This window comes from Lissotriton helveticus, chromosome 7, assembly GCF_964261635.1.
Source record: "Lissotriton helveticus chromosome 7, aLisHel1.1, whole genome shotgun sequence".
NCBI lineage: Eukaryota > Metazoa > Chordata > Amphibia > Caudata > Salamandridae > Lissotriton > Lissotriton helveticus.
Genome location: NC_136068.1, coordinates 614,921,033 through 614,948,151, shown reverse-complemented (window position 1 = coordinate 614,948,151; position 27,119 = coordinate 614,921,033). Strand labels below are relative to the sequence as shown.

General features: G+C 41.4%; 1 protein-coding gene across 1 annotated transcript in view; it reads right to left on the bottom strand.

Annotated features, from left to right (window-relative positions):
* LOC144768842 (uncharacterized) overlaps nucleotides 1-27,119 on the bottom strand; it is a 66,874-nt gene that overhangs the window by 17,913 nt on the left and 21,842 nt on the right. Inside the window, exons 6-12 of the mRNA XM_078652828.1 lie at nucleotides 26,592-26,645; nucleotides 20,755-20,796; nucleotides 16,331-16,405; nucleotides 13,878-13,943; nucleotides 7,824-7,856; nucleotides 3,981-4,013; nucleotides 168-200 (exon numbers count right to left, since the gene is read on the bottom strand). Coding sequence (XP_078508954.1) covers nucleotides 168-200; nucleotides 3,981-4,013; nucleotides 7,824-7,856; nucleotides 13,878-13,943; nucleotides 16,331-16,405; nucleotides 20,755-20,796; nucleotides 26,592-26,645 — 336 coding nt within the window. The remainder of the gene's footprint in view (nucleotides 1-167; nucleotides 201-3,980; nucleotides 4,014-7,823; nucleotides 7,857-13,877; nucleotides 13,944-16,330; nucleotides 16,406-20,754; nucleotides 20,797-26,591; nucleotides 26,646-27,119) is intronic.

The following is a 27,119-nucleotide window of genomic DNA, read 5'->3' as shown; positions in this document are numbered from 1 at the left end:
GTCAACTTTTCAGTTATTGTATTCATGCTGAAAAACAGTAGTGGCAGGGTAGATTGTGATATACTTCAAAACATGCCACAGATATGGTCAAATACAACAAAAACATGAACATATAATTTATACAAATAATCCCCAATGCACCGATAGAATATGAGTTAAATTTGTACCACAAGTCCGGTCCCCAAAAGTTCCACACCACCCTGGAGGAGGGAAAAAAGTCTGAATTAGAAGGGAGAACAAAACCTGTGTGGCGAAATTTCATGAAGTGCTGAAGGGTGGCCTGTTCTGTGAGAATCATATGTAGCAATGAACATTTGTTTCACTGTGATTAACACTGCTCTATTAATTACCACACAAAAATGACCAGAAAACAATTTTAGCAGAGAAGATTGTTGTTCACTCCAAAACATGAAGGATGACCACCTCACTAGGCCCAGATGTTGCTCTGGCGTAATTAGAAAAATTTCATGTAATTTTGTATACCCAAATGTGAACTATTATGCCACATTGCGTAATTACATGTTAGGAAATTTGCCATTTGTGGTAAATTTGGTTACCGTGAATGTGGTGGAAGAAAGCGAATGGCAGAATGAGAGCAGGCTTTGTTTGCTGTTATTTTCACCATTTTATTGCCACAAAATGGACCAGGACGCATTTCTCAATAAATATAGTGCCAAATGCTAGTTGATCATTTCATTTAATTAATTACATGTAATTTCTCGTAATTGTCCATAATTCCGCAAAAGCGAATTGTGAAAATGTGTCAATCCCCCACCCCCAATTTATACCTACAAAGAACTGCTTTTAGGTTTATTATTTTAATTAGTTTTATGATAGTAAAAAATGACAACAGCACTGATAATGCAATACGCCATCACCGAAATGTACAGACGTGGAAACTGTACCCATAATGCCCTGGAGTGTGGTGGCCACTCTACTTTAACACTTTAAATCCATGTTTGGTGCTATCTGCTTAGAGAAGAATGCTTAGCAGGTCCACTGACCTATAAACATATTTTACATCAAAGTTGCACACACCTGCTAAAGATCAGAGGCCACCCTTGGCATGTAACATATCAGCACTGACAAAGTGGATGTGACAATTTGCAAAACCTATCAGGAGATAGATACCATGTAAATGACAAGAGTGGGGTTTCTATATATTCTGCAGTAATATTTACCCCTCTCTTTGATCTTGGCCCCATTGTGAAGGCCTGTATTGCAGCTTCAGGTAACTTAGAAACCATCTCACAAGGATTTCTGTGAATGTGACACTTGAGTGTGGACAAACTGTAATTTCCGAGTAAACATATTTACTTGTACTCACGCATGGCGTTGCACAAACTCCTCCAGTGTGGCAGAATGGCCTGTAGGACTAACTCTGCTCATTGAGAAATGTTATGGTTAATTAAGGGCAAGGGATTTCTACTAAATGAATGTCCTTGAAACGTTGTAAGAACGTACAAACGTGTGGCAGGCACGATCCCATTAGGAGATTTCTGGGGGGAAACCACTGGTCCATATGAAAAGTTTCAACTATTCTTTATATGTGAAAGTTTATGCAGGTGATTAACTTTTCAGTCGCAGGTTCATTAAGCTGTGCTAAAATTCTATGACCCGACTACATGTGAGCAGATTTGCTACATTGACATAATATTATCTGCAAACAATGTCTTTTCTGAACGTAAATTTACGTTTTGCAAAAAAAAGACGGGGGGGGTTTCTATGACGAGGAATGTACACACCAATGCTCAACGTAGGAGTGCAAGTACATATCTGAATGAAGCCTGTTTAAATGTCAGGATATGAAGGCAACTCGTAGCCATAAACATACAAATGTACATTCGAGACCTTGATGAATTCAGTAATTCTGACCATCAGACCGTTGTACACGAATGTGTAATGTAATAAGAAAAGTTAGTGGTTGTGTTTTCTAAATTTAAGTTTTAATAAAAGTGCTGGGACTGGACCAAAATGACCACATTATCGTCTGTTTAATTCTTCCCTCACAAGCAGAATGGAAAAACTGTAATAATATGTAATGCAAAAGGTTGAGACTAATACAATTTTTGCAAAAGCATGCCGTTTAATACACTTTAGAATATGGACTTTAAATAATAATGAAATCCTTATGCAAGCACCAAAAAGGATGATGTGACTGTTAGACTTGTGTTCCCAGTATTGATGTGCGCATAACAGAGTCCTTTGGACCTAATTTAGAATTTGGCAAATGTGATACTCTGTCACAAATGTGACCAATATCTTGCCTACCATATTACAAATGCCATTGAACATGCTGCACGATAGCCGACTGATAAGGGGCTCCCTTCGGGATCTCCTGGTGTCTGGATCATCGTTCTGGCATGGATCCCAATGGAGCCCGTCCATCTAGGCACCGCGTGTTCATGAGTCGAGTGAGACTATTGCTCGATCTCCCATGGCAGACAATGGAGCCCAGGATCATGGAATGGGGCATTACAGCAAGAACAATACAGCAACAAAGGAGAGGGGAAATGTGGGAGACCACCATCTTGGCGGTGAAGCCCACTCCAGCGGGAGGGTGGTGTGCTTTGTGGCTCGGCCAGGACTCATCTGATGTGTGCTACCGGGTCCGCTGATGTGCTCCGCCATGCCCAGTAACTGGTGCATAGAAGGCTGCTGAGCACCATCTGGTGTTTAGGGAGGCTACTGCTGATCTTTGGCCTTATGACCCCGGGTCCAATGCCGATGCCCTGCTGTGCCCAGCCAACTGGTACCAGGGACGCTATTTTGACTGGCATGGAGACACCAACTCGGTGCCAAAGGTGAGCTGGTGTGTCGGTGGCCCCCTCTAACTTGGACATCTCTGCAACTGAAACCACTCTGACGCTACCCGTCCCCCAACTCAACCCCCACTCGATGTGCTGAGTTCAGCAAAACTGAAGAAAACTTCTGTATCCCCATCGACGCCCTGCAGGCCCCCGGGCATCTCTGCTGCTGCCTTGGAGAGATTGAGGCAAACAGGTCAACGGGTGTGAAAGACATCTGAACTTCAGCAGCTCTAGGATCCCTCCAGGAATGCAGCCCATGAGTGCAACAGTACCCAAAGGCCTGCCTTAATGTGCACTTCAAGAACTCCAGCAATGGCAAGATCATGCTCTGTAAAAATGTAATATATATTTGTCCAACCCTAATCTCTTCAACTCTTCTTAAAATGTAATCATGGGTGAATTTGAATCTTGTATTTATGTAACTGTAGTAGACATTTGTACTTACTACCATTTTTACGTGAGTTTAGAGTTTATTTGTTTCGTATATTTTATGTTATTTGAGTACTCTGAAGTCCTTATGTAATGTAACTGATTCTATTGTAAAGCGCTCTGATACCTTCGGGTAAAGTTTGAGCTATATAAAAAAAAAGCATAAATAAATAAATCTAATGCACTTGTAATACAGTGGACAGAATATCTGCCCCCTTTCTGATGTCATATCCCAACCACCAAAATCTAAATTAGGCCCTTAGCAATTTAGACTAAGAGCCTGATTTAGAGTTCACTGGATGTGTTAGTTACTCTGTCGCAGATGTGAAAGATATGTGGCAGATATCCCGTCCTATTATTAAATGTGCCATTGGATATAAAGTACTTGTAATAGGGCGGACAAGACATTAGTCACATTTGTGAACCAGTAGCCTGGCTGCTGAACTCTAATTGAGGCCTTAACCAATTGAGTAGAGTTTAAAACTCATTGTACAGAATGGGCAATATTGGAGAGACATCGCAGCAGGTGGTCGATCTTCCTCACTTTCTTAATAATATTTGGAGAGGCACTTTTCTTACCATGTAACATTACTTTAAACCATTTATTCAACTGCACATAGTGTGTGTGTGTATTCATGTGTGCAGGGGGGTTCAAGGAGGGCTAGTAGGCGGAAGGGTTGAAACGCAGATGAATGAGAGAGTTTGTGACAAATTATTTTTTAAATTAGAGACTGATCTTACCACAAGGCCTCCTAGTCCATTAAGAATGCCTCCCTTCAGGAAAGAAACAAGAAACAATTAAAGAGGGAAATCTTCCACCTCACCACACAGAAATATGAAACTGCATATGAATATCTTTTTCAACTTGGGAACCAGACAATTTTAGAACAATAATGGACAAAGACAATATAATCAGAAAGTTTAAAGGATTTTTTTACAAAATGATGACAATGTAAATGTCTACAGCGAACTGTTGGGATGTATACTTGTATTTCTAATGATGCTCATGTCTTCCTTCTCCATTGAGCTGAGCTTAACTGGTAGGCTTGGTGGCATATTGCTGACTACATTAACCAGAATGCCACAGTTGACGCCCACTGGGGCGGAGCTTGTTACTTAATAAATCACAAGTTCTTATCAATTCGCCTCCTGTTTGCAAGCCAGCCAGTGATCAAGAGCGTTATGCTCGAAACGCGTATGGCGATTGGGAAAGCTGCTTCTCTTTTCAAGCCTTGCTACCTGTGGTGTGGAGTGCCTTAACCCTCCGTGTGTGGCGTCTTTGTTGGAGGCAATCCTGGTGTGTGTGTATGTATGTATATATATATATATATATATATATATATATATATATATATATATATATATATATATATATATATATATATATATATATATATATAGATACATATATATATATATATATATATACATGTATTAACCAGGAAATGGCCATACATCTTAGAAAGGAATAGCTTGAGATCTATTGTGCTATATTTCCTCTGTATCTCTGTTTTACATCTGCAGTCTGAGTTTTAACATTCTGTTTTTCATGATTTTCATGTTGTTCTTTCTCCATTTACATGTGCATCAGAAACTGTATCACCTGACATATTTTTGTCATTTAAACCTTTTTTTTGTTTGTTTCTTTTGTTGGAGGTACACTCACAGGTCACCCACCCTTTTCTTCGAATACACGTTTTCACTTCACCAGTGGGGCTATTTGGCACCGGATTGCCACTGGACTATAAGCAGAGTTGAAGGATCACACTTGGGGAGGATGTTTTCAGTCAATCTAACAGCACATAGACGCTATCACTTTTTGGCGTAAGATCACGGAAGTCTGACTGAGTGAGTCCACTACTCTTGAGTCTCTTGTTTCATACAGACGTGTCTCATGCATTGATAGTATTTATGTGTGTGTTCTTGTGCACCAAGCCAATACATACCCTTTTGTTGTTATGACACCGTCAATAGTCTGTGGGTGTCAACTGGGCCACTCGGCATTGATAGCCTAACCCTGGGTAATTTTTTTATACAAACCTCTTATGGTTCACCTGTCTGTGAATGTTAAGTAGAACAATTGGTTTAGTTAGGGTCACTTTTTTGATCTTACTTGATTTCAGAAGTACTCAATTATGATTACAATCATGGATTACGGTAGTTCCAGTCATTCACTATGGCTTTATTTTGTTTTTCATTACCACATGGTTGACTAGTTAATTTCGTGACAAGATAGACTGCAGTACTATTATGTATAATCACACAACCTTCTGCATTGTGTTGGTAGCAATTTTGCATACAATACATGAAGTGGTATTCACCACAAGATGGCCGCCATACAGGTGAACATGTTTGTCCTCTCCTGACACGGAGATCCTAAGAGATTTGGTTTTGATGAACATATACTGATTATGTTTTCAATTGAACCACATGGTTTGAAATACAATTCCAAGGTAATAATGATGGTAGTACTATGTGCACAACATTATGAACCTCTACTATGCCTACAAAGTGATTCAGTATGTAGTATACTATGTGATATCCATTACAAGATGACCGCCACTATTGGTTTATAATTTGTCCCTTCTCTGTTTCGCTCACTGTCAATTGAACTTTATAAACACCTATGATTTGTGCACTCTTTTCACGTGAACAAGGCTCTGGACGCAGTCGAAACACGTTGTGGAATACACTGTTTTGCATCTCAACAGTTGGTTGTGTGTCCATTATCCTGAGAGCGCACCTATTTGCACTTTTACAGAAGGATATATACATGTATATATATATATATATGTATATATATATCACAGTTAACACTTAGTTACAGTTAAGAAAACTGTATTTAATCTTTACTACACAAACTAAAGTCAAACTGCAAAAACATTGGAACATAGAAAACAAAGGTTAAATATAGTTTTCTTAACTGTAACCAATTTTTAACCTTTGATTTCTATTTTCTTTGAATATAAAAATATATGCACATACATTCCCCCATTATAGGTAGAAAGATGAAGAGGGTCATAACAAATGAGGTGGGAGGAAGGGAGCTGTACCTTCCCAAAAAGATTAGATGTTACATATTTTCCCACGAAAATAATAGAAAAATAGAAAGGTTAAAGTGCAGGTATTGTTATGGCCACAAGACATAACTAACAGAATAGCCATACAAACCATAACATGCACACCACTTACAATGCTTATGAATCCACAATATTTATGTCAATAAATAACATCTCCTACGAACAAAATGTAATTAAATAAAAAATAATCAAACCAATAAATGATTTTTCATTCATAGTTGCACCTGTCCGAGTGGGGGGGAACAAGTGACATATCATCTCATCTATACTGTGGTTTACCACAATTGGAATTGCTTCTTTTTTTATTTAGGGTGAGATCATGAGCATTGCATTTGGTTTGTAAGTTATGGTTTGCATGTAAAAGTGCCTGCAAGTGTCTGAAAAACAACACATTAGTGCTCTATTAAACAATGAATGATTAAATTATTTACAGAATATCAGTAACATTTCAACCTTGAATACATCAACAAAAGTAGCGGTAACAAAGCACAGGGCGGTGGGGATGAGGTGTATATCCTAAAATATGCAAACAGCTAGTGATGGGTACATTACACAAGTAGTCTAGATAGCACCGGAGAAGACATAATTAAGTAAACATGCGCAGATTAGGGCGTAGGATCTGGGGAGTGTACTTTGGAACTGATTACTTTCTCAGTTAATGGTAAAAGAATGAATCCAATCTTTCAGCAAATTCATGTGCATTTTTCCCCAATAGGAGAACATAATTATTAAGGGAAGTCTGATTCACAAACATCAACGTTAACAAATATGATGTGGGTTCTCAGATCTTTTTTTTTGTTACATGTTAGGTATACGGCCCAGATTTAGTCACACAAAGGTGATACAAACCCAGCACAAAGTATTGTACTGTACGATACTTTCCAACTCAAATATTGATTTGCATTGGAATGTTGCCTAAAATTACACTTTGTGCTTCTTTGCATCAAGAGGATTTTCCATGGATGGTACATTTGAATTCCCATGCAACCGCCTATGAGTTTTGACAACATTTGTAGACAAGTATTTGTGCCAAAACATTATGCCTCTCTAAGGCCAGCGTGAGAGTCACAGTAACAGACATTTTTACAACTATGCATGTCTTCTGCACCATACAGCACACATAGGAAGTTATAACAGTATTACAGCATGGTTTTTGTGCTGGAAGGGTCCCATTCCAGCACAAAACTATGCTTGATAGAACACCCTTGCACTATGATGCAAGGGTATGTGCTTTGACTGAGAGCAGTCCAAAGTGAGCCAGTATACATGGTGCTCTTCTGATCTCCTCTTTCATTCAATACAGCCACACTGTTCTGCATGAAAGGTTAATAAATCTGACCTGTGATGCTGTACCTAACACTTAATGAAACACAAATGTGCCTAGGAGAGGAAGTGCATTTTATTCAGAAAGTGTTACTGAGAAGATATAAACATTTATAATGTAATTCCATCTGTGCAGGCAAACTTCAACATAAATTGGTTCAAACAATGAAGCAAAATTTACCAGAAGATCTCCAGATAATCCTCCAATTGCTCCCTGAAAGGAAGAGAAAACATTAATTAGAAGTACAAGATTTCAAAGAGGTAAGCCCTTACACAGTCATCGCCGGTTATGGAAAAGGCACAGAGACTCGTTCAGAAATTAAAAATGGTGTAAGTCTTTTTTCAGGTGAAAACGATTTTAAAAAATACACAAAGCAAGGCTCTTTAAACCAAATGAAAAAACAATGGCCTTGAGGCAAAGAGGAATTTATGTCACATGCCTCAGAAACCAATAGGCTTTTTTTCCTGAATGATGCAAGAAAAATATATGTCTAATTATGGAGGCTTTAAGACTACTGATGACCCAGTAGCTCTTTGGCAATGGATTGCCAGGTCAAAAGTTTCAAAAAGTATTGTCACTAAAGGCCTCACTCCCTGAAACCTAACAGCACCCCTTCTCTAAATGAAGCAGAGGGATTGCATGTGTGCAGGGATGGTCACCCTGCTGATATATGGCAAGGCTCCTGCTGTCCCAAATCCTGAACAAGCCCCTTAGTCTCTCACTTTATGTTTATTCCTCTCCAGTATATATACCACTCTGTCTACCTTTTCTACACCATCCAACTCTAAATGAAGTCTTAAAGCAAGATCCCAGTGGCCCATCATGTACCTGGGTCATGCACCTTAACATAATCTTGTACTTGTTGAAGGAACATGAAATGTATTTCCCAATAGGGCCCAGGTGTACAAGCACTTGGCATCAGGTTTGCGTTACTTTTGTAGCTCAAACTCCAAGCAAAGCGTTCAGGTGGTATTTGCAATCCAACGCAAAGACCGATTTGCGTTGAATTGTAACCTGAAGTAACGCAGAGCTGAGCAATGCACTGTCTTCAGTTTCTTTGTGTCGAGGGTGTGTTCCATGGATGGCGCATGGGCATTCTCACGCAACCACCTGTAGGTTTTGCCACAAATCCCTATCTACAAAGAATTGTAGAAAGGGATTTTCACCCAAATCCTGCACCTCCTCAAGGCAGGTATAACGAGAAGAATTTTTTTCATTTCTCCCTGTTTCTCCCACTTTGCATGTGTTCTGCAGAATACAGCACTCATTCAAAGTGGGAAATGCCTTAAAGCATACCGATCCGGCAGAGACCGCTTATGGTATAACACCTATGCTTGCCACAATGCAGAAACCCTGGCACTATGTCACAAGGGTGTCTGCATAGGGAAATGGCAGCCTTAATCATTGCCCATCTGGATTACGCCAACAGTCTATATGCGGGGGCCCCTCTGTATCAAATTGAACGCCTGCAGGTGATACAGAATGCTGCGGCAAGACTGATTGGTAACATCCCATTTAGACACTCTATCTCTGCGTTTCGTAAAGAACTCCACTGGCTCCCTATAGCCAGCCGTATCAAATTCAAAACGCTTGTTCTGGCCTATCGTGCTCTGAACGACGCCGGCCCAGAATACTTAAGAAAAAGATTGAGACTGTCCTACTCAGTCAGAGACCTTCGCTCTAACAATCTACGTCTCATGCTTGTGCCTAGATTCCGGCGCTCAAGAATGGGTGGCAGAGCCTTCGCTGTCTTAGCTGCCAAACACTGGAACAGCTTACCGATCGACCTGAGATTCGTTCCATCTGAAGCTCTGTTCCGTAGAGGCCTGAAAACTTGGCTATTTGCTTCTATCTAGATTGCTCTTCCCTTCTAGCAGATAATTTTAGCGCCGGGACACCCCCGTGGGGGGTAGCCGTGCGCTTTATAAAATCCATAAATAAATAAATAAATAAAGTGCACCAACTTAGAGAGAGAGTAGAACATCGTCATGTCTTAGAAAAATCGCACTGTTCTGCTCTCTGCCATCCATGCAGAGCAACTGTTCTGCTGCCTTGTGCGACTTAAGTGATATGTATATCTGGGCCTAGTAGTATATCATAGAGAGCAACATGAAAAATCACAAAATATTATTGTAGGAAGGTAGGATCTGACTGCATGGTTACCCCCACATTTTTGCCTGGTGTTTTGCTGGTTTTTAACTAGTCTGACTGGAATCCTGCTAATCAGGATCCCATTCTATCTGCTTTCTCTCTAGAATTGTTATGCATGTACTTTGGAACACTCCAGATAGGATACTGGGGTATCTTTATAAGTCCATAGTATATGGTACCCAGGTACCCAGGGCATAGGTACCCCAGAGTCCTCCCATGGGCTGAAGAATGTATTATGCCACCCATGAGAGACAATGCAAAATAGAACTACAGGTCTGCTGCTGCAACCTGTGTAAGCTGGTGCTTGCACCACTTACCTTAGACATAGGTTCACTATATCTATTTGTCACTATACTTAAAACTTATGAGTCACTCTTATAGCCAGCCTTAACAATCCTGAAGGCAGGGTGCTGTGTTTTATGTAAGAGAATGCCCCTGCATGAGCAGAGCCTCTCTGCAGCCTTCAGAAACCATTCTCCTGGGTTGTCTGTGACTCAGCCGGACATATAGGTAGAGTTGCATTATAACTTTGCGGTAATTGCTATCTCGAAAGCAGCTGCATAGAAGCATATCGTGTTTGATATCAAACACCTTGGAATCATACCTCCACACCAGTAACTGGTGTGGGAGGTATGATTCTACCCTTCTGAAGCGAGCTTTGTGGTGTCACTGGTCTTACTGGCCAGCCTTCTCGACCCGGACAGCACAAAATAGATGCTGCCGACCAGAGACACATTTTTGCCCTCCTGCTGCTGAGCCAAGCTCGAGCAGAGGAAGGCAGCACAATAGGCATCCTATCAAAGGGAGGTGTGACCACCTCCCAAACGGTATTTAGTGTATTGGGGCTGAGTGGGTGCACCCTGAGAGTGCCTAAAAGTCTGTACTTGGGCTACATTTGGTGTCCCTGTGCATAGTCCAGCTCAAATCAGTTCTAGGAGCCATTGGTTCCTGCTCTGGCACGAAACTGAACAAAGGACATGGGTGTAACCACCCCTCTGTCCTGCACCTCCCCTAGGAGGGTCCCCTGAATCTGTCCAACACCCTCCCTTGGGTATAAAATGGCTTACCTGGCTGTAAGATATTAGATTTTATGTGGACAAGATTCTACATGAAGAAACCACTGACCTTTCACCGTGTGGACACCTTGGACTTTGCTGGAACTCGACTGGGCTCGACTTTGTCGCCCTTTACATCCGAAGCTTAGTTTTTGCCTTTGCTACATACAGGCTACATGCAGGACCTGTGGTGCACTTAAGACAACTGAAGAATCTCTCTTGGAGTAAAGGAGTCACTCCCCTGCATTCACATGCACCAAACCTCAATTGACTGGTCTGCTGCTCCTGAGCTCCTGCGGACTCTGAAGATTTCAGCAACACAGGAGGTAGGTTTCCGAAGATCCCTGAGGTCGGTCTGTCCTCTCACCAAGATTGAGACCAGCATCCCTCGTAGGGACTGCATAACCCAAACCCCTGTGCACTGCATCCATTTGCAGTTGCATATGCTTGTTTGCAATCCCGAGCTTGTGCAATGGACTCTGTGTAGTCATCACCCTCAGCAGTATTTGCACCAAAGACCTCTGGCCTCCTTGCACCGAGTGCTCTATGGGCTGGTACTTTGCAATCTTGGTTGAGGTCCCCTCGCGAATCCTGGTCATTCGGCCTATGGGTCCTTCTTAAGGTCACATTGATTTCTCATGGGCTTTATTGGTTGCTCCAGACGTGCCCTGACTCTCCATTGCTTGGTGAGTTCCCTGGACTTTGCTAGTCCACACCGTAACCTGTTTGGCCTTCCTGCCAAGGCTTGTTGGTGCTCCCGCCGGACACCAACCCCCCAGATCGATACTAAATTTTACCTTCTACGTTGTTTGCCGCTGCCAAGGCTTATTGGTACTCACGCTGGACACTGACCCCTCAGCACTCGACATCCTTCGTGGTACAGCTCGCCTCCGGCTCCTGGTCATTCTAGACGTCTCCGGGTCCTCACAGCTGAAGTCAAGGTCACCGTCAACACACCTGAAGCACCCGGCATCAGAGGGCATTCGTCTACAAGCCCCTGGTCACTCCAGAGTTACCCAGACTCTGTCCGCTCTGCCTTCAGGTTCTTCCCATCTAGAATCCACGTTTGGATTCCACCGCAAATTTTTCGTACTTTGTACACTTTTCGTATTTCCAGAAGCAGCATTTCTTTGTCGACATCCATAGAGAACGACGAGGGTTTCCGATGCCACTTCGTACCGATGCACCCGGCTCCTCGGGGATAGGTAACTCTGGTACAAAGGTACCCACGGGTGGGGTCGCTCTTCAAACTCTTAAGTTCCATGGCTTGTCTTCGTGATCTGCTGGGAATGGTCCTTAATCTCTGATTTTCCAACTGCGACTTTCCCATTGAATTGTACGGAGCACGCGGTCGTGTTCTCACTCTGCAACCATCCTCCATGGAGTCCCTATTCACTCCCCATGGGTGTGAACTCGATGGGGTCTCAGCAATTCTACACCTCCTAGACTAAGTCTAGTCCCGAGTTGTGGTTTTTATGCCACTTATTTAGTATATGGTTTGGTCTCCCCCTGGAGCCCACTGTGTATTGTGCTACTTACGTTTGAGTCTTTGCAGCTGTATTATTTGATTAGTGTTCTAGCCTCGTGTAGTGGATACTAGAGAGTGTTATAGATAATACATACCTATTTTTATAACTACTGTGTGGTTCCCCTTTCATTTAGCCAATACTATAAGGTTGCACACTGGTAAAACAAGGTGCTTAACATTCCTTCAAGACTTAGCCTGAAGGCTGCTCTCCATAGCTACCACTAGGATAACTTTCACTAAATGTTATCTTTGACTTAATCAACATAAGGGTTGTTTGGACTGGTTCAAGACCCACTTTAATTAGTGGACAGCATATACCAGGCCAACTTCTCACACTACTACTTTAGAATCTTCCATCCTGCAGTGTTCTTTTTACGTAAAACGCCCTAGCTCATCCTCACTTAGGGGCTCATCCTTTCAACAAGTAAGTGTCTTTAGTTGAAAATAGGAGGCAGTGTTTTCTCATTAATATGAACATCTTTTACAGTCAGAGGAGGTCTCTTTGAACCGAGGCTGGCAGACTCTCTTAGCTGACGTTCGCCACTAGAAAAGCTGATTTTAGGTCAAAGGATCCGAATCAAAGGCTTTCATAGGTTTAAATAGGTTTTGTATAAATAACATAGGGACAATAATTAAGTCCTAGCAAGATACAATCTCCCTAACAGAAGGTTTCTAGTGTACCAGTCCTTATAAGTGGCATTGGACATTTTTCAGTACTTAATGAGCTTGATATATTGTAAAATCTCATGTTTGAATTTTGAATTATGTAGCATCATTTTTGCTTCATACCTACCAAAACCGTATCTGGTACCATCTGACATAAAGATTTTTTCCAAAATATCGTTAACATAAATATCACCCTATTGAACTTAATATTAGAAACGCTTCACCTAATCAGACATTATTTTTGCAAACTTATTTAGGACAACATATTTATGCGGACGATATGCTGTCATACTACAGCCTGGTTATTTGGTCTTGTGCCAATCCATTCAGTGATAATAATATTGTTAACCAGAGTGAATCCCTTCTGGTCTATAGATACATGCTCTGAAAATACATTAAAAAAATTAAATTGTCGGAAAATAGATTTGCAGCAAACAAATAAGTTACTTTATAGTAATGGTAGGAAAAAATGCTGCATTGCTGGTTGAAGCTCATTTACTCATTTCATAATCTAGGTTGGGCTGTTGCAGTAGACTTGGGTAAATCTTATGCATATTTGCTTGGAATTTGAAAAGATATGTTATGAACAGACGAATGACTGATAGTGAAGCTATCTTGTGATTGGGTTTGAGCATTCTACATTTTGTAGTCTGAAGATGATCTCAGATAATGAGAAGAGGAGGCACATAGGAGTCAAATGAAAATCACCTCTTGGCACTTAGTTCTCACTTCTGCCAGAATTCACTAGACAAGGTTTGCCTTTCTATCATTCGATGTTTAAAGTAGTAGGCATTGAACAGACAGGAATGTATGTAATAAAGAAAGAGCTTTTACCAATAGTCCGGCCGCACATAGGCCAATTTCGCCAGCAGTAAATCCAAGGGCATGAAAAACTCCACCCTGTAAGAGGACAGAAGAAAATAAGCCACAGACACCTTCTAGTACAAACAGACCAGGCCACACAAACAACATCTATTTGAACATTCAAATTTGTAAATTTGCTCCATATCCCACTATTGCCTGTTAAATCTATGGGGCAGATTTCTTCACAAAAGTTACACAAAATGTGCTTTATGCTGGAAAGTTGGCTGAAACTAATATCCAATGATTTGTGGCAAGTGGGATGTTCGATGGATAGTACAAGGTTGTTTCCATGCAACCACCCACAGTTATTCATGCAAAACCTCACCTCCTAACAATAGTAGCCAAAGTTTTGCACCCAAAAATAATGCTTCTTTGAGGCAGGTGTAAAAAGAAGAAACGCTTATATTTCTCTAAACTTTTCCTACTTTGCATATGTGCTGCAGACACATCCAAAGTTAGGAAACGTTTTAAAGTTTGTCTAAGAACAGTATTTTGCAATAGAAGGGTACTCTTCCAGTACAAAACCTATGCTAGACATGATGCAGACAACTTTGTAATAAGGTGCAATGTGTGTATATTTGGCGCTAGGGAGCTCAAATGTGCACCGGTGCTAGGAGAGAGCAGGATATCTTAGAAGATATGGTGTTTTTCTGCTCTCCTCCTCTCACACAACAAAGCGCAGCAACTTTGGTTGATGCACTGCATTTCGTGACATCTTTGTAAATCTGAACCTATGTACCTTCTAAGAATGAGGACTTGAACTGTCAGCAACACATTTAAAAGCATGAAATGCAGTCCTTGTTGTCAAATCTCACATATGCAGGCTGCTCCGCCACAATGAACAGATCTGTGATTATGTTTTCAGTCACTTTCTTAGACACACTGATAGGTCACTAGAGTCATTTAGCAGTCATGTATTAGTTTGGTATCAATGACTATGGCCCTCTTAAAACCCTTGTGAGAATCTAAGTGCTCATATCTGTATGCTAATCCTCATTTCTAGCCTCACATTTCCAGAGCCTCAGTAATCACTAAAGATACCACTGTCTGAGGAAATATGAATACCACAGAGCTCAGGTAACCCCCTTTGCAGTATTACCTCCCAACCCACAATTTGCAGTTTGAAATGTGAGATAAATGTTTAATATGAGGCATTTTCTCGCATCTTGCTTTGTATAATTTAGAGTGTTTTTTTCTCCACTCAGCATTTACCAGATTTTGTCTGACGCAATTTGTTTTGGAATTTTGCACAACATGGAATACAATACGTGAGCAAACTCCCATGTGCACTCAAATCCAGATAACCAAGGCACTTCCAGCAGTGTCCCCTGTCGTTTTCTCCAACAACACAATAAATATATGTCTCTGTCAGACGTTGACTGCAAAGTGGATCTGTATTACATTTATATTAGGTATTCTCTATATACCATGTTTAAAAGACATGTATTTCTATATTGACATATACTTCATGGCAACATTAAACTCCGTTGTACATCTAGACCTGTATAACTCTAATGATGTTTGTAAAGTGTTCTGTAACCTTTCAGAGTGGTGAAACCAGATGAAGAAGACATCATGGACCTGATGAAAGTACTGGGTATACTTTTCTTCGTCCAACTACAAGTTGTATGACCAAATTCCATTTGCTAAAGGGGATCCATCTTCCAACAAGTGGGCCCTGCTTTAAAGAGCTCTGATGAAGATGGCTTTCATAGGTCAACCCCCCCCTATAGTCTGTAGTGAATCAACAACGTATGCCAATGTTTCAAGGTTTGTCTAAGTAGCACTGCATTATTTACAAGCGGTTTGCACTGGAATCTGCCTCCTATTGGCAAGTAGGTTCCGTAGGCTACTCCTCCATTTTAATGTGTGTTGGATTTTCTAACACCCACTAATAGTTGTACTACTGAAAATTGAAAATCTCAGAATATCGAGAATACTGTGGACAAAAGATCGTAGACCAAAATATCAAAAGGTAAGTACATACAGCAGATGCATAGTTTACTATGCCCAACTTCACAGCTACACACCAGGAAGATGTATATATCACAAAGGAACATATGTATAGAGTTAGCTACAGAAAATATATACTCACCATAGGATAATTTGGATTTAATATTTTATCCTTGAGATTTGTATACTTATGACTATTCTGGCCAAGCTATGTGAAGTAGCTTGCTGAGTGTTGGGTGGCAAGCAACCTAAGTTTTATGGTGAGGAATATACACTCAATGTTGGCAGGTGTGTGGCTGACAGGGGGTAGAGATCTACATCATGTTGTAAAGTTCAGATATCACACTAAAAGGTTATCATGCATGACGTGTATTGAAGAGTTTGGAAATGTAAAGCAAAAACAAGTTCTATATTTAGACTTAATCAGGAAATTTTCAAGCGCCCTGTTTTTTGTAAGAAAGTGAACTTACCAGTGCTGATCCCAGAACAGAAAAAAAACCATCGCAAGTACGTTCCACGCGTGCAATGTTTCTAAAATCTCCAGACTTAGAGAAAGAGACATTATTGATTGTTAATTGATTACAATATTTTAACATCAGTTGAATATATAGCCTCAAACATTTTTTAAAAACATCACAACACATTTCAATGAACCTATTCTGCTTTGATGAAACATGGCTAAACATCTGTTTTCTTATCACATCCTCATTTGAGAGGATGCAAGACCTAGATGGGGCTTTCAAAATTAGAAACAGACTGATTACACAGAGAGAGAACATTACATTTTGCACATCACCAAGCTCACGAGCCAAATATTTCTCTTTAGAAGAGTAATAGCAGTCATAACACATTAAAAGTTGTTCAAGTAGGCAAATTAAAAAAAATTCAAAATGAAAAGTCAGATGTATGTATTAAAAAAAAGTCGAAATTGGTGCCACCTAGTGTTGTTAGAACTGTATCACTGATCAGAGAGAACAGGAAATAAGCAATGGCAAATTCAATAGGTCTGCCCTATTGTTAGGGAAAATGGTTGGTAACGATTGGCTGCCTTTCTGTCACCTCCCCCCCCGCTGTAATAGAAAGAATTTGTCATATAGAGAGAAGAGCCATTTTCCTGATTACACTGAGTTACTAGAATTAAGCTTTACTCTCAAAAAAGTGCATTATGAAAAGGAGCCGGAAGATGAAATTGACAATTTACCTGATGAAGTTAAAAAGTATAAATAATGAAATATTGCAAAGTAAAAAAAGTGCAAAAGAGACCAGCATTGTCATTGCATCTTTAAGAAAGCCTATGTGTGTGCATGTCTTTACTTTATAAAGAAAAAAGGTTGCAAATCCAACATGTTGATATGGCCGCAAACTGGAGTTAATGAGCGCCAAAGAGCAATTAGTGAATGGCACTCTGTCCTTAGGGAAGGTACCAAACAAGAAGCAACTCCATAAGGAATAATCAATAAATCACCATTGAAATGCTGCCATTTCAGAAAAGTAAATACATTGAAAAGAACACACTTGCCTTTGTCTAAATAACAGGACAACACATCAGTCATTTAGAAAAACTGAAAATGATAAAACACATATTGCTCACTATTTACTACTTTGGTAGGACCGGAAATATCGACCGAAATGCATCACCTTTCTGTCTTGAGGTTGTATTCAATGTGATATGCTTAAACCTCAGTACCAAATCTAATATACGATTCAAGCGTTCTGATGTTTGATTTTTTGACATACCGTTAACACGTTATGGAGAATATATCACCTGGATATCCCCAGCAGTTTTTATTTACATTATGTTGCAATGAACGCTCAAGTTATTCAATCTTCTCTTACTTTACTGTGAGTGCTTGAATCTGGCATTTTTGGAAATGCTGTCATCAGATCTAAACATTCCCAAAAATGTCAGTTTGATGCAGAGGCTTTTACTTACAATAGACTTTGATTGAGGTACTGAACCACATGCGGTCTCCCAATACATGGATTATGTCCTTCTTTACATACATGACATCCGACAGGGACTTGGGAGCATCAACTCAGTGCTTGAACAATTTAGTGAACTGGGACAAGACTTGTCTTGCTCCGTTGAGACCCTAATGCCCTCCACAGCCCCATATGGCAGGACCCACCAGGTGCATTGGGAACCATCCAAGTTCCGCTACCTTGGAGTTCATATCTACCATGAAACCTGTGATCTACATGATGGCAATTTTACGAGGGCAATTGCCACCTTGAGGCCACAGATATCCTTCTGGAGCACGCTACCCCTCACAGTGCAGGAGAGCTTCCCTCTCTAAGATGGTGATGCTCCCCATCTCCTGTATTACTTCCAGAACCTGCCGGTCACTGTACCACTCTCCACATTCCACACACTGCATGGGATGTTGGGCTGCCTTATCTGAAACAAAGGGTGGAGACGGGTTGCAATGAGGTAGCTCCAGCTGCCTTTTGCGGTGGGATGACTAGGGGCTCCTAACTTCGGGCTTTATTATCTTGTGGCACCGTGGCCATCAAGATGGCGGGCGGTCGACATCTGGCTGAGCTGGCTCATCTATACTGGGCCAAGCTGCTTAAATAATACATGAACTTCTGTTGCTGAATGGTAAACTCCCCCTACATTTCAATACCCTATTGAGCTTCACTCTGACAAATGTACCATACGTGTTGGATATCAGAGTTAGATCTATAGGACCTTTTCAGGGATCTGCTATGAAGTGAGAGGGTGGAACTTTGAGAGGCGGGAGGGGCAGTCACACTGGGCACCTTGTTTCACTAGGGAGCTCTTGCACCCTTTCAGCACCTACACTAACATCATGAGAATACCCCAGGTCATTACCTAGTGCACCGCACAATACTGGCTGAATTACAGCGGCTTTGGCATATTACAAGAATCTGAGACACAACCATTGTTCCACGCAGTCTATGTGAGGGATCACAAGGTTCACACACACAATGGCCTCTAGTTCTTGGGACTTGATGCAGCCTGCGAAATTACACTGGGAACGAGACATTGGCCATGAGAGCACTCCTAAAGAATGAGATAGGGCTCTCATCTACCCCCGTAAAATGTCCAGAAATGCATAGTTCCGATACATCCAGCTCAACATCTTACACTGGGCCTATCTTACCTCCGAGAGACTGCACTGCAAATATGAAAGCAAGTCTGTGTGCCCCAGATGTGATTCTAGAACTGCAGATATGGCACATATGTTCTGGAACTGTCCAGGGGCACAGTTATTATAAGGGGCGGTCTTAGATGCCTTGGCAGAGGTTGCGGTTAGAGTGGATCTCAGCACCATGGAGGTGGAATTACTGGGGATTTTCTGACATAGGAGACAGAGAGGACCAACAGTCTGATTCATAGACTATCAGCCAGATGGATCAAGCATCCATATTGCGATTCCTTATTAGCGTAAAATAAGGATTCGCTAATAAGGAATAGCAAAATGGAATGCATCAAGAAATCACAAAAAAAATAGCGATTTCTTAGAATTCCTTAATTGCGACTCGCAAATTGCGACTCGCAATTAAGGAATACCTCCCCATTCATTCCTATGGGCCTAGAGGCCCATAGGAATAAATGGGAAGACAATCTCAATTTGTGAATCGCAATTAGCGATTCGCAAATTGAGATTGCGATTTCAAGGGTGCAGGGGTGTCCAAAGGACACCCTGTTGCACCCCTGAAATTGATCTGTGCACATATGTTACGCACACACATGCCCTTAGGGCATGTGTGTGCGCAACATGAAACTTTGAAAAATGCACTTTAGTGTATTTTTCAAAGTTTTTGCAAATTATCATGAAGTTGTACTTCGTGGTAATTTGCGTGCCATATCAGCGAATTTGCTATTTTTTAAACTTTCATGCATTGCATTTAAGGAATCTCAATTTGAGATTCCTTAAATGCAAACATTCGCAATTTAGCGGTTTCGCAATTAGCGATTTCTTCATTTGGGAAATGCAAAAATACCGGTCCCAGAGGGGCAGATTCTGAGAATCTGCCCCTTTGCGACCGGTTTTTAGCTTGATGCATCTGGCTGTTAGTCCTAATAATAACTAAACACGCAATTGCCATGAACTGGAAAGGTGCCTGCCTTCCGAACATGTCCTACTGGAATGTGGCAATGTTAAAATGGAGTAAAGCTGAGTTCACTGCGCTGTGCAGGGAGGAGCTGTGGGGCCTATGAAGGGTTCCAATCGTGCAGGAGTGGGATACTTTTGTGTGTGAGTTACAGGTCCACTTTGAGGGGACCAGGGAAAGGGTGTCCGACAGTGTGTGGTGACTCTGTTCCCACACTCTTTCTTTGCTCCCAAAGCCATGCCTGGAGTGCCCCACTATCTTGGTTCATTCCCACTTCTGAGTGTGGTGAAACGCTGTGTGTGTGCCTGCTGTGAGTGATAACAGAACTAAATATCAATTGCCAGACATAGACCCCTCTACATAGGAGACACAGATCTTGTCTCTGGAACTTTTAGTGCTGGGCCTGTTCAAACTGTAAACAATATCATTTGTCAAGGTTACGTTAAAGAATAGACCAATGTCCCCTTCAGGTGTTTCCTCTACTATATTTCATATAGTGACCTAATGGGACATTACACATTGATTATCTGAATCATTAAATGATACTGTACAATGTACAATATGCATTGTTCTCATGCTATAGCCTAATAAAAGCGTTCTTAAGAAACAAAATACAAGAGCCTTTGATTATATTTTTAAGGTGAATATTCGTGTGTGAGCACATGCAGGGGCATTACTAATACCAAGCAAAGATAAGTCAACTCTTACTTTGATAGCTATCATCCCTACACTGAGATGGATTTCAATAAATGCCACAACCGTGCAACTATTCCTACATTAGTAATAGTAACATACAAGATAGCAAACTTACCTGAACCATCTTCACGAGTTCCATGTAGATGTTGTAGTCCTTCTGTACCAAAATAAAACATATATTGAACTTCAGTTTCAGACAATGGTGATTAGTTGGCACTTGCCTATTAATTGGACCAGTGAATGGTTTTACAGATTTGAGAAATCGTAATAGGCGATATGAAGGAACATAAAGCATGCGTACCACAACAATCACATGATTACATGAACTACATTTTCTAATGTGATCACTAGAATAAACCAAACGAACAGAAGGATGGATGGCAAAGGCATGTTATTGGAAACATTGCAATATTGGGAATCAACACATTTACCTAAATCCTGATTCACATATTCACATGTGGCAGGAAGAGGTTGAGATCACCAATATAAGGTCCATTTTTTTGTGGAGTACAAAAGAGAAGAGGAGGTCAGGTATGTGAGGCTGAATGCAGGGCCAATGAGCACTCAAACAGATGTTGGTGGAACTAGGGCACCCTTTTAAAATTGATTAATAGTTACTACATTATCCCTTTCTTTCCTGCCTCATTCAGAGTGCAGGGGAAGCCAAATTACCTAATTTTGCAATCACCACCAGCTCGTCAATCAGAATCTCTTTTTTGGTTGACTTCAAAAGGGCAGTTCAATTTAGTGTGTGTCCTCCCAGTGCTGTTCTTACTAGTATCTTTTTTGCTGGGTCTGCCCTTTACTCACTTGAAGTCTCATGCAGAAAAGTTCAGAACTGTTTCATACACACTGAAAGAAAATTAGAAGTGAGTGAGGAACATTAGTTATATTGTGTCTGAAGAAGAGAAGTCTGTCTTTGTAGATCTGTCTTCTGAAAAAAATATAAATGATGGCATGTCCAACATGGCAGTGAACAACACAGACAATCTTACATTTGGTGGGTCTGCCACACTTGCTTCTGGCACACCAGCAATATGGTCATGACCATATTTAGACAGGCTTTGATTTAGATATGAGTCATGTGTGTAATCTCTCAGGAATGAGGTGCAAGTAGACCGGATGTCAGACAGACCCTCACTGAAAACTACCCAAGGAGATGAAACTAAATTACTCATCATGTAGAAATTGACAAAGGCTCGCCTAACTCAAGGAGCCATACATATGGTGGTGATCTGGGTCGAACCAGGGATGTGGTGCATTTTGACCTTTATGGGGAAGGTCAGTGCAGGATTGACTGACCAGTGGCGCTGTACTAGAGGCATTGGAGTGCTTCTGGTGCTGTTAGAGCAATTTTGTCAGCTTAGCCCATAAAAGGTGCTGAGAGGCGGAAAATGGGTCTCTTTTTCCCACTGGCCACCTTGGACAGGACGCCACCTCTCTACCCCATGTGCTTGGAACCCAGAGTTTTGCCTGCATGTTTCTTTGTTTTTCTGTTTCTTTGTTTTAGGCTCCTGTGGGCCAATGCTGATAACTGGCAGCACTATGGTAATGGTCTCGAATATCTTTTTTCAGAATCATCGCATCCAGCTTGGCAGCCAAGGTCCAGCAAATGCCTCACGGAGCCACAGGGGCTTGAGAGCCATTTCCCACCATACCCAAGTGCAATTTAGGAATTCCTGTACTGAGTGGTGGCTCCGGTGGGCACTTCTAGGCTGTGGAGGTGAGGGAGCACTGGGGGGTTTTGGGGTTCCTTTGTTTGCGTTGTTGCACCAGTATCATTCATTACTTGGCGTTGTCTGCCTTAGGCTAACTGGAATTCAGGTGAAGCACTCCAATGGATTTGGCTGATTTTGCACTAATGTAGTTAGTCCGTCAGGGGAAATTGATAAGTATACTTTGTGGGTGTGTGGTTTGCAACAAGCAAACAAGCAAGGTCTCATGCATGTAGGTATCCAATTAGAGGGCACACCTTAAATATGGGAATGGTCTCAAATATCCCCTATTTAAATATTTACATCTGATCCAGTTTCTGTGAAAGGTGAAAATTCAATTAGGACCTTTCATTGACAGCGTCAACGGGAAGAAACCGCAAGCGGGAGCACTGCTAAGTCAACCTTTGCGAGAAAGACCCACAAGCCTATGATTTCCTAGACACATTCCACACCCCTGCCACTACCTGCACAGAAAAAAGGCACTTCTCCAACTGAAAGGGCAGACCTGCTTCGTGTTGGTTGTCTGCAAGCCTGGTTGGCATGAGGAGGAGTCTCCTGAGACAGTGTGAGTGGGGCCAGCCATCATTCCGAGTCCAAAGCATGTGCACAATAGAATGGGTAAGTTGGTTAAGCCAACCGGGGGGGTTATCTTTATCCCAGCCTGCATCAAGACTGGGCGGTTGGTTCTCGAAGGATGGGGTACACTGCCCTGAGGAATGTAAGAACATTTTCTTGAGAACTTGGTGGCATGGCTAGGACTAGTCCAATGCAATTTGTTTGGTGGGAGGCCAGATAGCAGGTGGACTATGCTGGCCTGTGGCTTTTGAGGTCATGATTGGTTGGACATTTATGCTCTATATAAGGTATCCTTTTCTTCTACACCAAAATTACAACAGCATCAGAGGACCCTCCAAGGAGTGCTGGCAGTGAGTTCAAAGGAGTTTACAGGGGCACAGGCGGTTGGGGGTGGCCTTTGACATGCTGTCTTTACCTGCCATCCACTCCTGCAGGCACACTGGACACAACCTAGCACAGTCCCTTGGAGAGGCAAATGATGGGTGTAGGAGGTGTCCAAGAGAGGTATCCTAGTGGGTAGATGGGCCCCCTGCACAGGAGTATCCCGGTATGGGAGATCCTTGTGTGGGGTCTTCCCATAAGGAGTCACACACCCAGGTGCATATTTGATTGGACACAGGATGTTAAGAGGAAAGCACTCTGGGACCAGTGATGATCTCACCCAAAAATGAATTTTGAGGATGTAATGGAACAGAAATGCAGTTATGGATAGGAAATAAATGTATTAGTGTCTTTGTTAAGGCTAGCCATTGATTCCTGTAAACCAACTGTACAAATGTGTGTTACTGTACATAAAGGAAAATGTTTTTTTGTCTCGTTTATATGTGTAAATAAATACGGTCAGGGATTTATGACCCCAAACCAAAAAATAAGGAGCTTGCTTCTGTTTTCACAATTGTCAGGGGTTGCTGGAGTTGAGGAGGAGGGGTCAGTTAACCAGGAGGCATCAGCAATACCGGGCCATAGTAAATTCGGCCTAAAACTACAGAAGATAGAACGTTTAGAAACACAATCTATTTTGGAAAGTCTGTCATCAGAACAAAAACTTTGTGCAACCAAGAAAAAAGGTGAAAACAAAGAGGCAAAATGCCCATTCCACGGTGCAGAGGAAAACTACATTTATGGATGATGAGTACTGATGAGCACAACTAGAAATTCAAAGAGAAGGAAGGATGGAGAGGAGAGTTTGGAGACCAATAAAGAGAGTAAGAAGAACAATGTCAAAAGAAATTAGGGACATGTGCAACGTTAACATAGTGAGAAAGTAGGAAAACATATTTTACACTTGAATGCCAATTAGGTAATAGGCTCAGTGACAAGGTGAACAATCCGAATTACAGCAGGGAAATATGCTCAAAAGTAGAATACCAAGAGTGGATGAGAAAACTTGTGAGGTGAAGACAGAAACTGGACTCTCCACCAAAAAGTGCTAAAAAGAGTGAAGGAATATGTCACAAAGGGAATAGTGATGGTAAAGAAATGCAAATGGTTTAAAAAGTAAGGACAGAGAGAAAACATTTTTATTTTGTATTCTTGATGTAGTAATTTCAAGTTTAAGGGGATTTTTACATGTGAGTGTGAACTATGCGTGGTCGAATTAGGTGCACAAGAAGTGAGGGATGATCCTTTTCACGAGATGCTGTCCCCCACGATGTTTGATGTTTGATGTTTGGGGGTTTTTATATAGCGCACGCACACTCCAGGGAGCATCTTGGCGCTACGACTTCATTACAAATAGAGTTTCAGGTGGTTTTAACTGAGCTTTAGGTATCATTTAGACAAGGGTTTTGCATTTTGATTCGGACAGTCCATAGATCCAAGTTTTTAATATTTTTTTTAAAGTTTTTTCTAAAAGGGATGCTCTGAGGTGAGCCGGAAGAATAGACCAGGCTTTGGCGCCTAGGACTGCCAATGATTTTCCGCCTTTGGTGGCCAGTCTGAACTTGGGGATGGACATTAAGTTGGCCGTAGCTGACCTGAGTTCTCTGTTCGGATGGTTTCTGTGAAATTTATTGGACAGATATTTTGGGCCACGCTTATGAAAGCCTCTAAATGTAATCAGGAGGATCTTAAATAGTATACGTTTCTGGATGGGGAGCCAGTGCAGCATGTCCAAGGCGGCTGATGCAGATGATTTTCTAGGCCATCTCAAAACCAGCCGAGCCGCCGCATTTTGGACCATCTGTAATTTATGCAGGGTAGATTTTGCCACCCCTTCATACAGACTGTTACAGTAGTCAATTCTCGATGTAATGAGAGCAATTGCTACTGTGCGACGGGCGTACAAAGGCAGATAGTCAAAAAATTTGCGAAGGCCTTTGATGATGTTAAAACAGACGGCGGCAACTTCTTTAGTTTGTTTTGAGCCACGAAAGGCCTCCTCTCCATCAGAAGATTATCGGTCAACTCCTTTGTGATTTGTCATAGGCATCATTTTTCGTGGTGATGTATGAATTTTCCTCATCTTCCTATTGTGAGATTTTTTTAATATATGGGCATTATTACAATATGGATAGAATCCCTGAGAGGCAAAAACAATAAATCGTTAAAATTAATGTTTACCATCCTCTCCTTGAGGGACAAACAAAGATTTATCTGACATGTCCAGGGTAGATTTAGGAGGCCTGATCTATGCAAAATTTTAAGAATATACAAGTCAAATAAATTCACATAGAATGAATCAAACCTAAATATCTCTGTGGGTCCTGCTATTGGATGACCATGGTCAGAGATGTTTTAGGGCATCAGCAAAGTGGGCAATTGCCAGGGCCCCCATCTTCCAAGGGGCTCCTGGGAAAGTGTACTTTCTCTCTATTCCACCTACTTCTCTGTATTAACCTCTCACCCTCTTCTCTGTATACACCTACCCCTAGCCCTGCCTCCATCTCTGTCTCTGTCAAACCAGTGTCTTTAAAGGTTGGTTGAGCTGAGGACAGGACATGTTTAACAACTTTGTTGTGACCGATTTACTGAAAGTTCATCTTATGATTAAGTATTGTTTGGCATCATGTGCGGCTGAATTGTTAGAATTAGGTAATGAAATTCAAAGTTGTTCTGAATAGGGGCCTTTCCCCATGTCATTTATTTACACTTCAATAATGGGTGTAACTAAATCGCCTGTGTTGATTGGTAATCATAACCATGCAAACAAAATGCACATGTAACGATGCGGTGTATAAAAAACTCTGACTTATGCCTGCACACAAATGTGCAGATCCAAACGTACCATATTTATTTTGACTCAGACCCTTTCTAATTCTGCCTTTATTTCATCAATGGTCTTAATTGTATCATGTATTGACCTCTTGAAAATGCCATGGGAACTTGCATAACGTTTCATAAAATTAGCACCAAGCAATCCTGTGCAAAAATTGATTATGTGGGCAAATGTTGAGTTCAAAAGACTTGAAGATATCAGTTAGGGGACTGATTAGGGAAAAATCCCCTATAGAAAAAATATGCAAAAGTTTTCTCCAGTAAAGTTTGACAAAATGTCACATATTTTACTGATTTAAAACAGTTTGCACGGGTCTAGTCGTACCTGCAGGATCTCAAGTCTGCGTCCCATAGGATTCAAGAATATTTAGTAACTGAGGCCAGAATCAATTGACCTATCACAGTGGTTTACAATAGGATAACACTAGAGCAAGAAAACTCTTACCTGATTAAGGAACAGCTGTTGGGTAGACATTCCACAGCTGGCTGCAGTAGTTTCCTGAGGGTAAAGAGAACTTGGTCTGTAGTAAATATATATTCTTGAAGACATCATCCACACTGCTAACCCAGCTGTCAGTGATGCATTACTTTTTCAGGAACACATCTGCAGTAAAAGATGCACTCAGCTACATGCGTGACTTGGTAATACCCTTCCTGTAAGACATTCTTTTCTGACTTGGCTCAGGCAAGCAGGTTTACATCCCTGTAAATCTCATCTGTGTTTTATATTATGTGAAAGATGCTGCAACAATGTTTGGAGTTAAGGAGACAATGAGTGCAAGCTCCTTGTCCCTAACCCGAGACCTGCCCTGGGCGTGCCTGACAACATGCATCACTGGCATCATTCAAAAACCTCTTGCACAGTATCTGGCACCACCCCGTGTGTCCTCTCCTCAACAAACGCCACTGCCTGCTACTTCTACTCAGATACACTGACATACACCAGTTGAGTCTAACTGAGTCAAATAACACA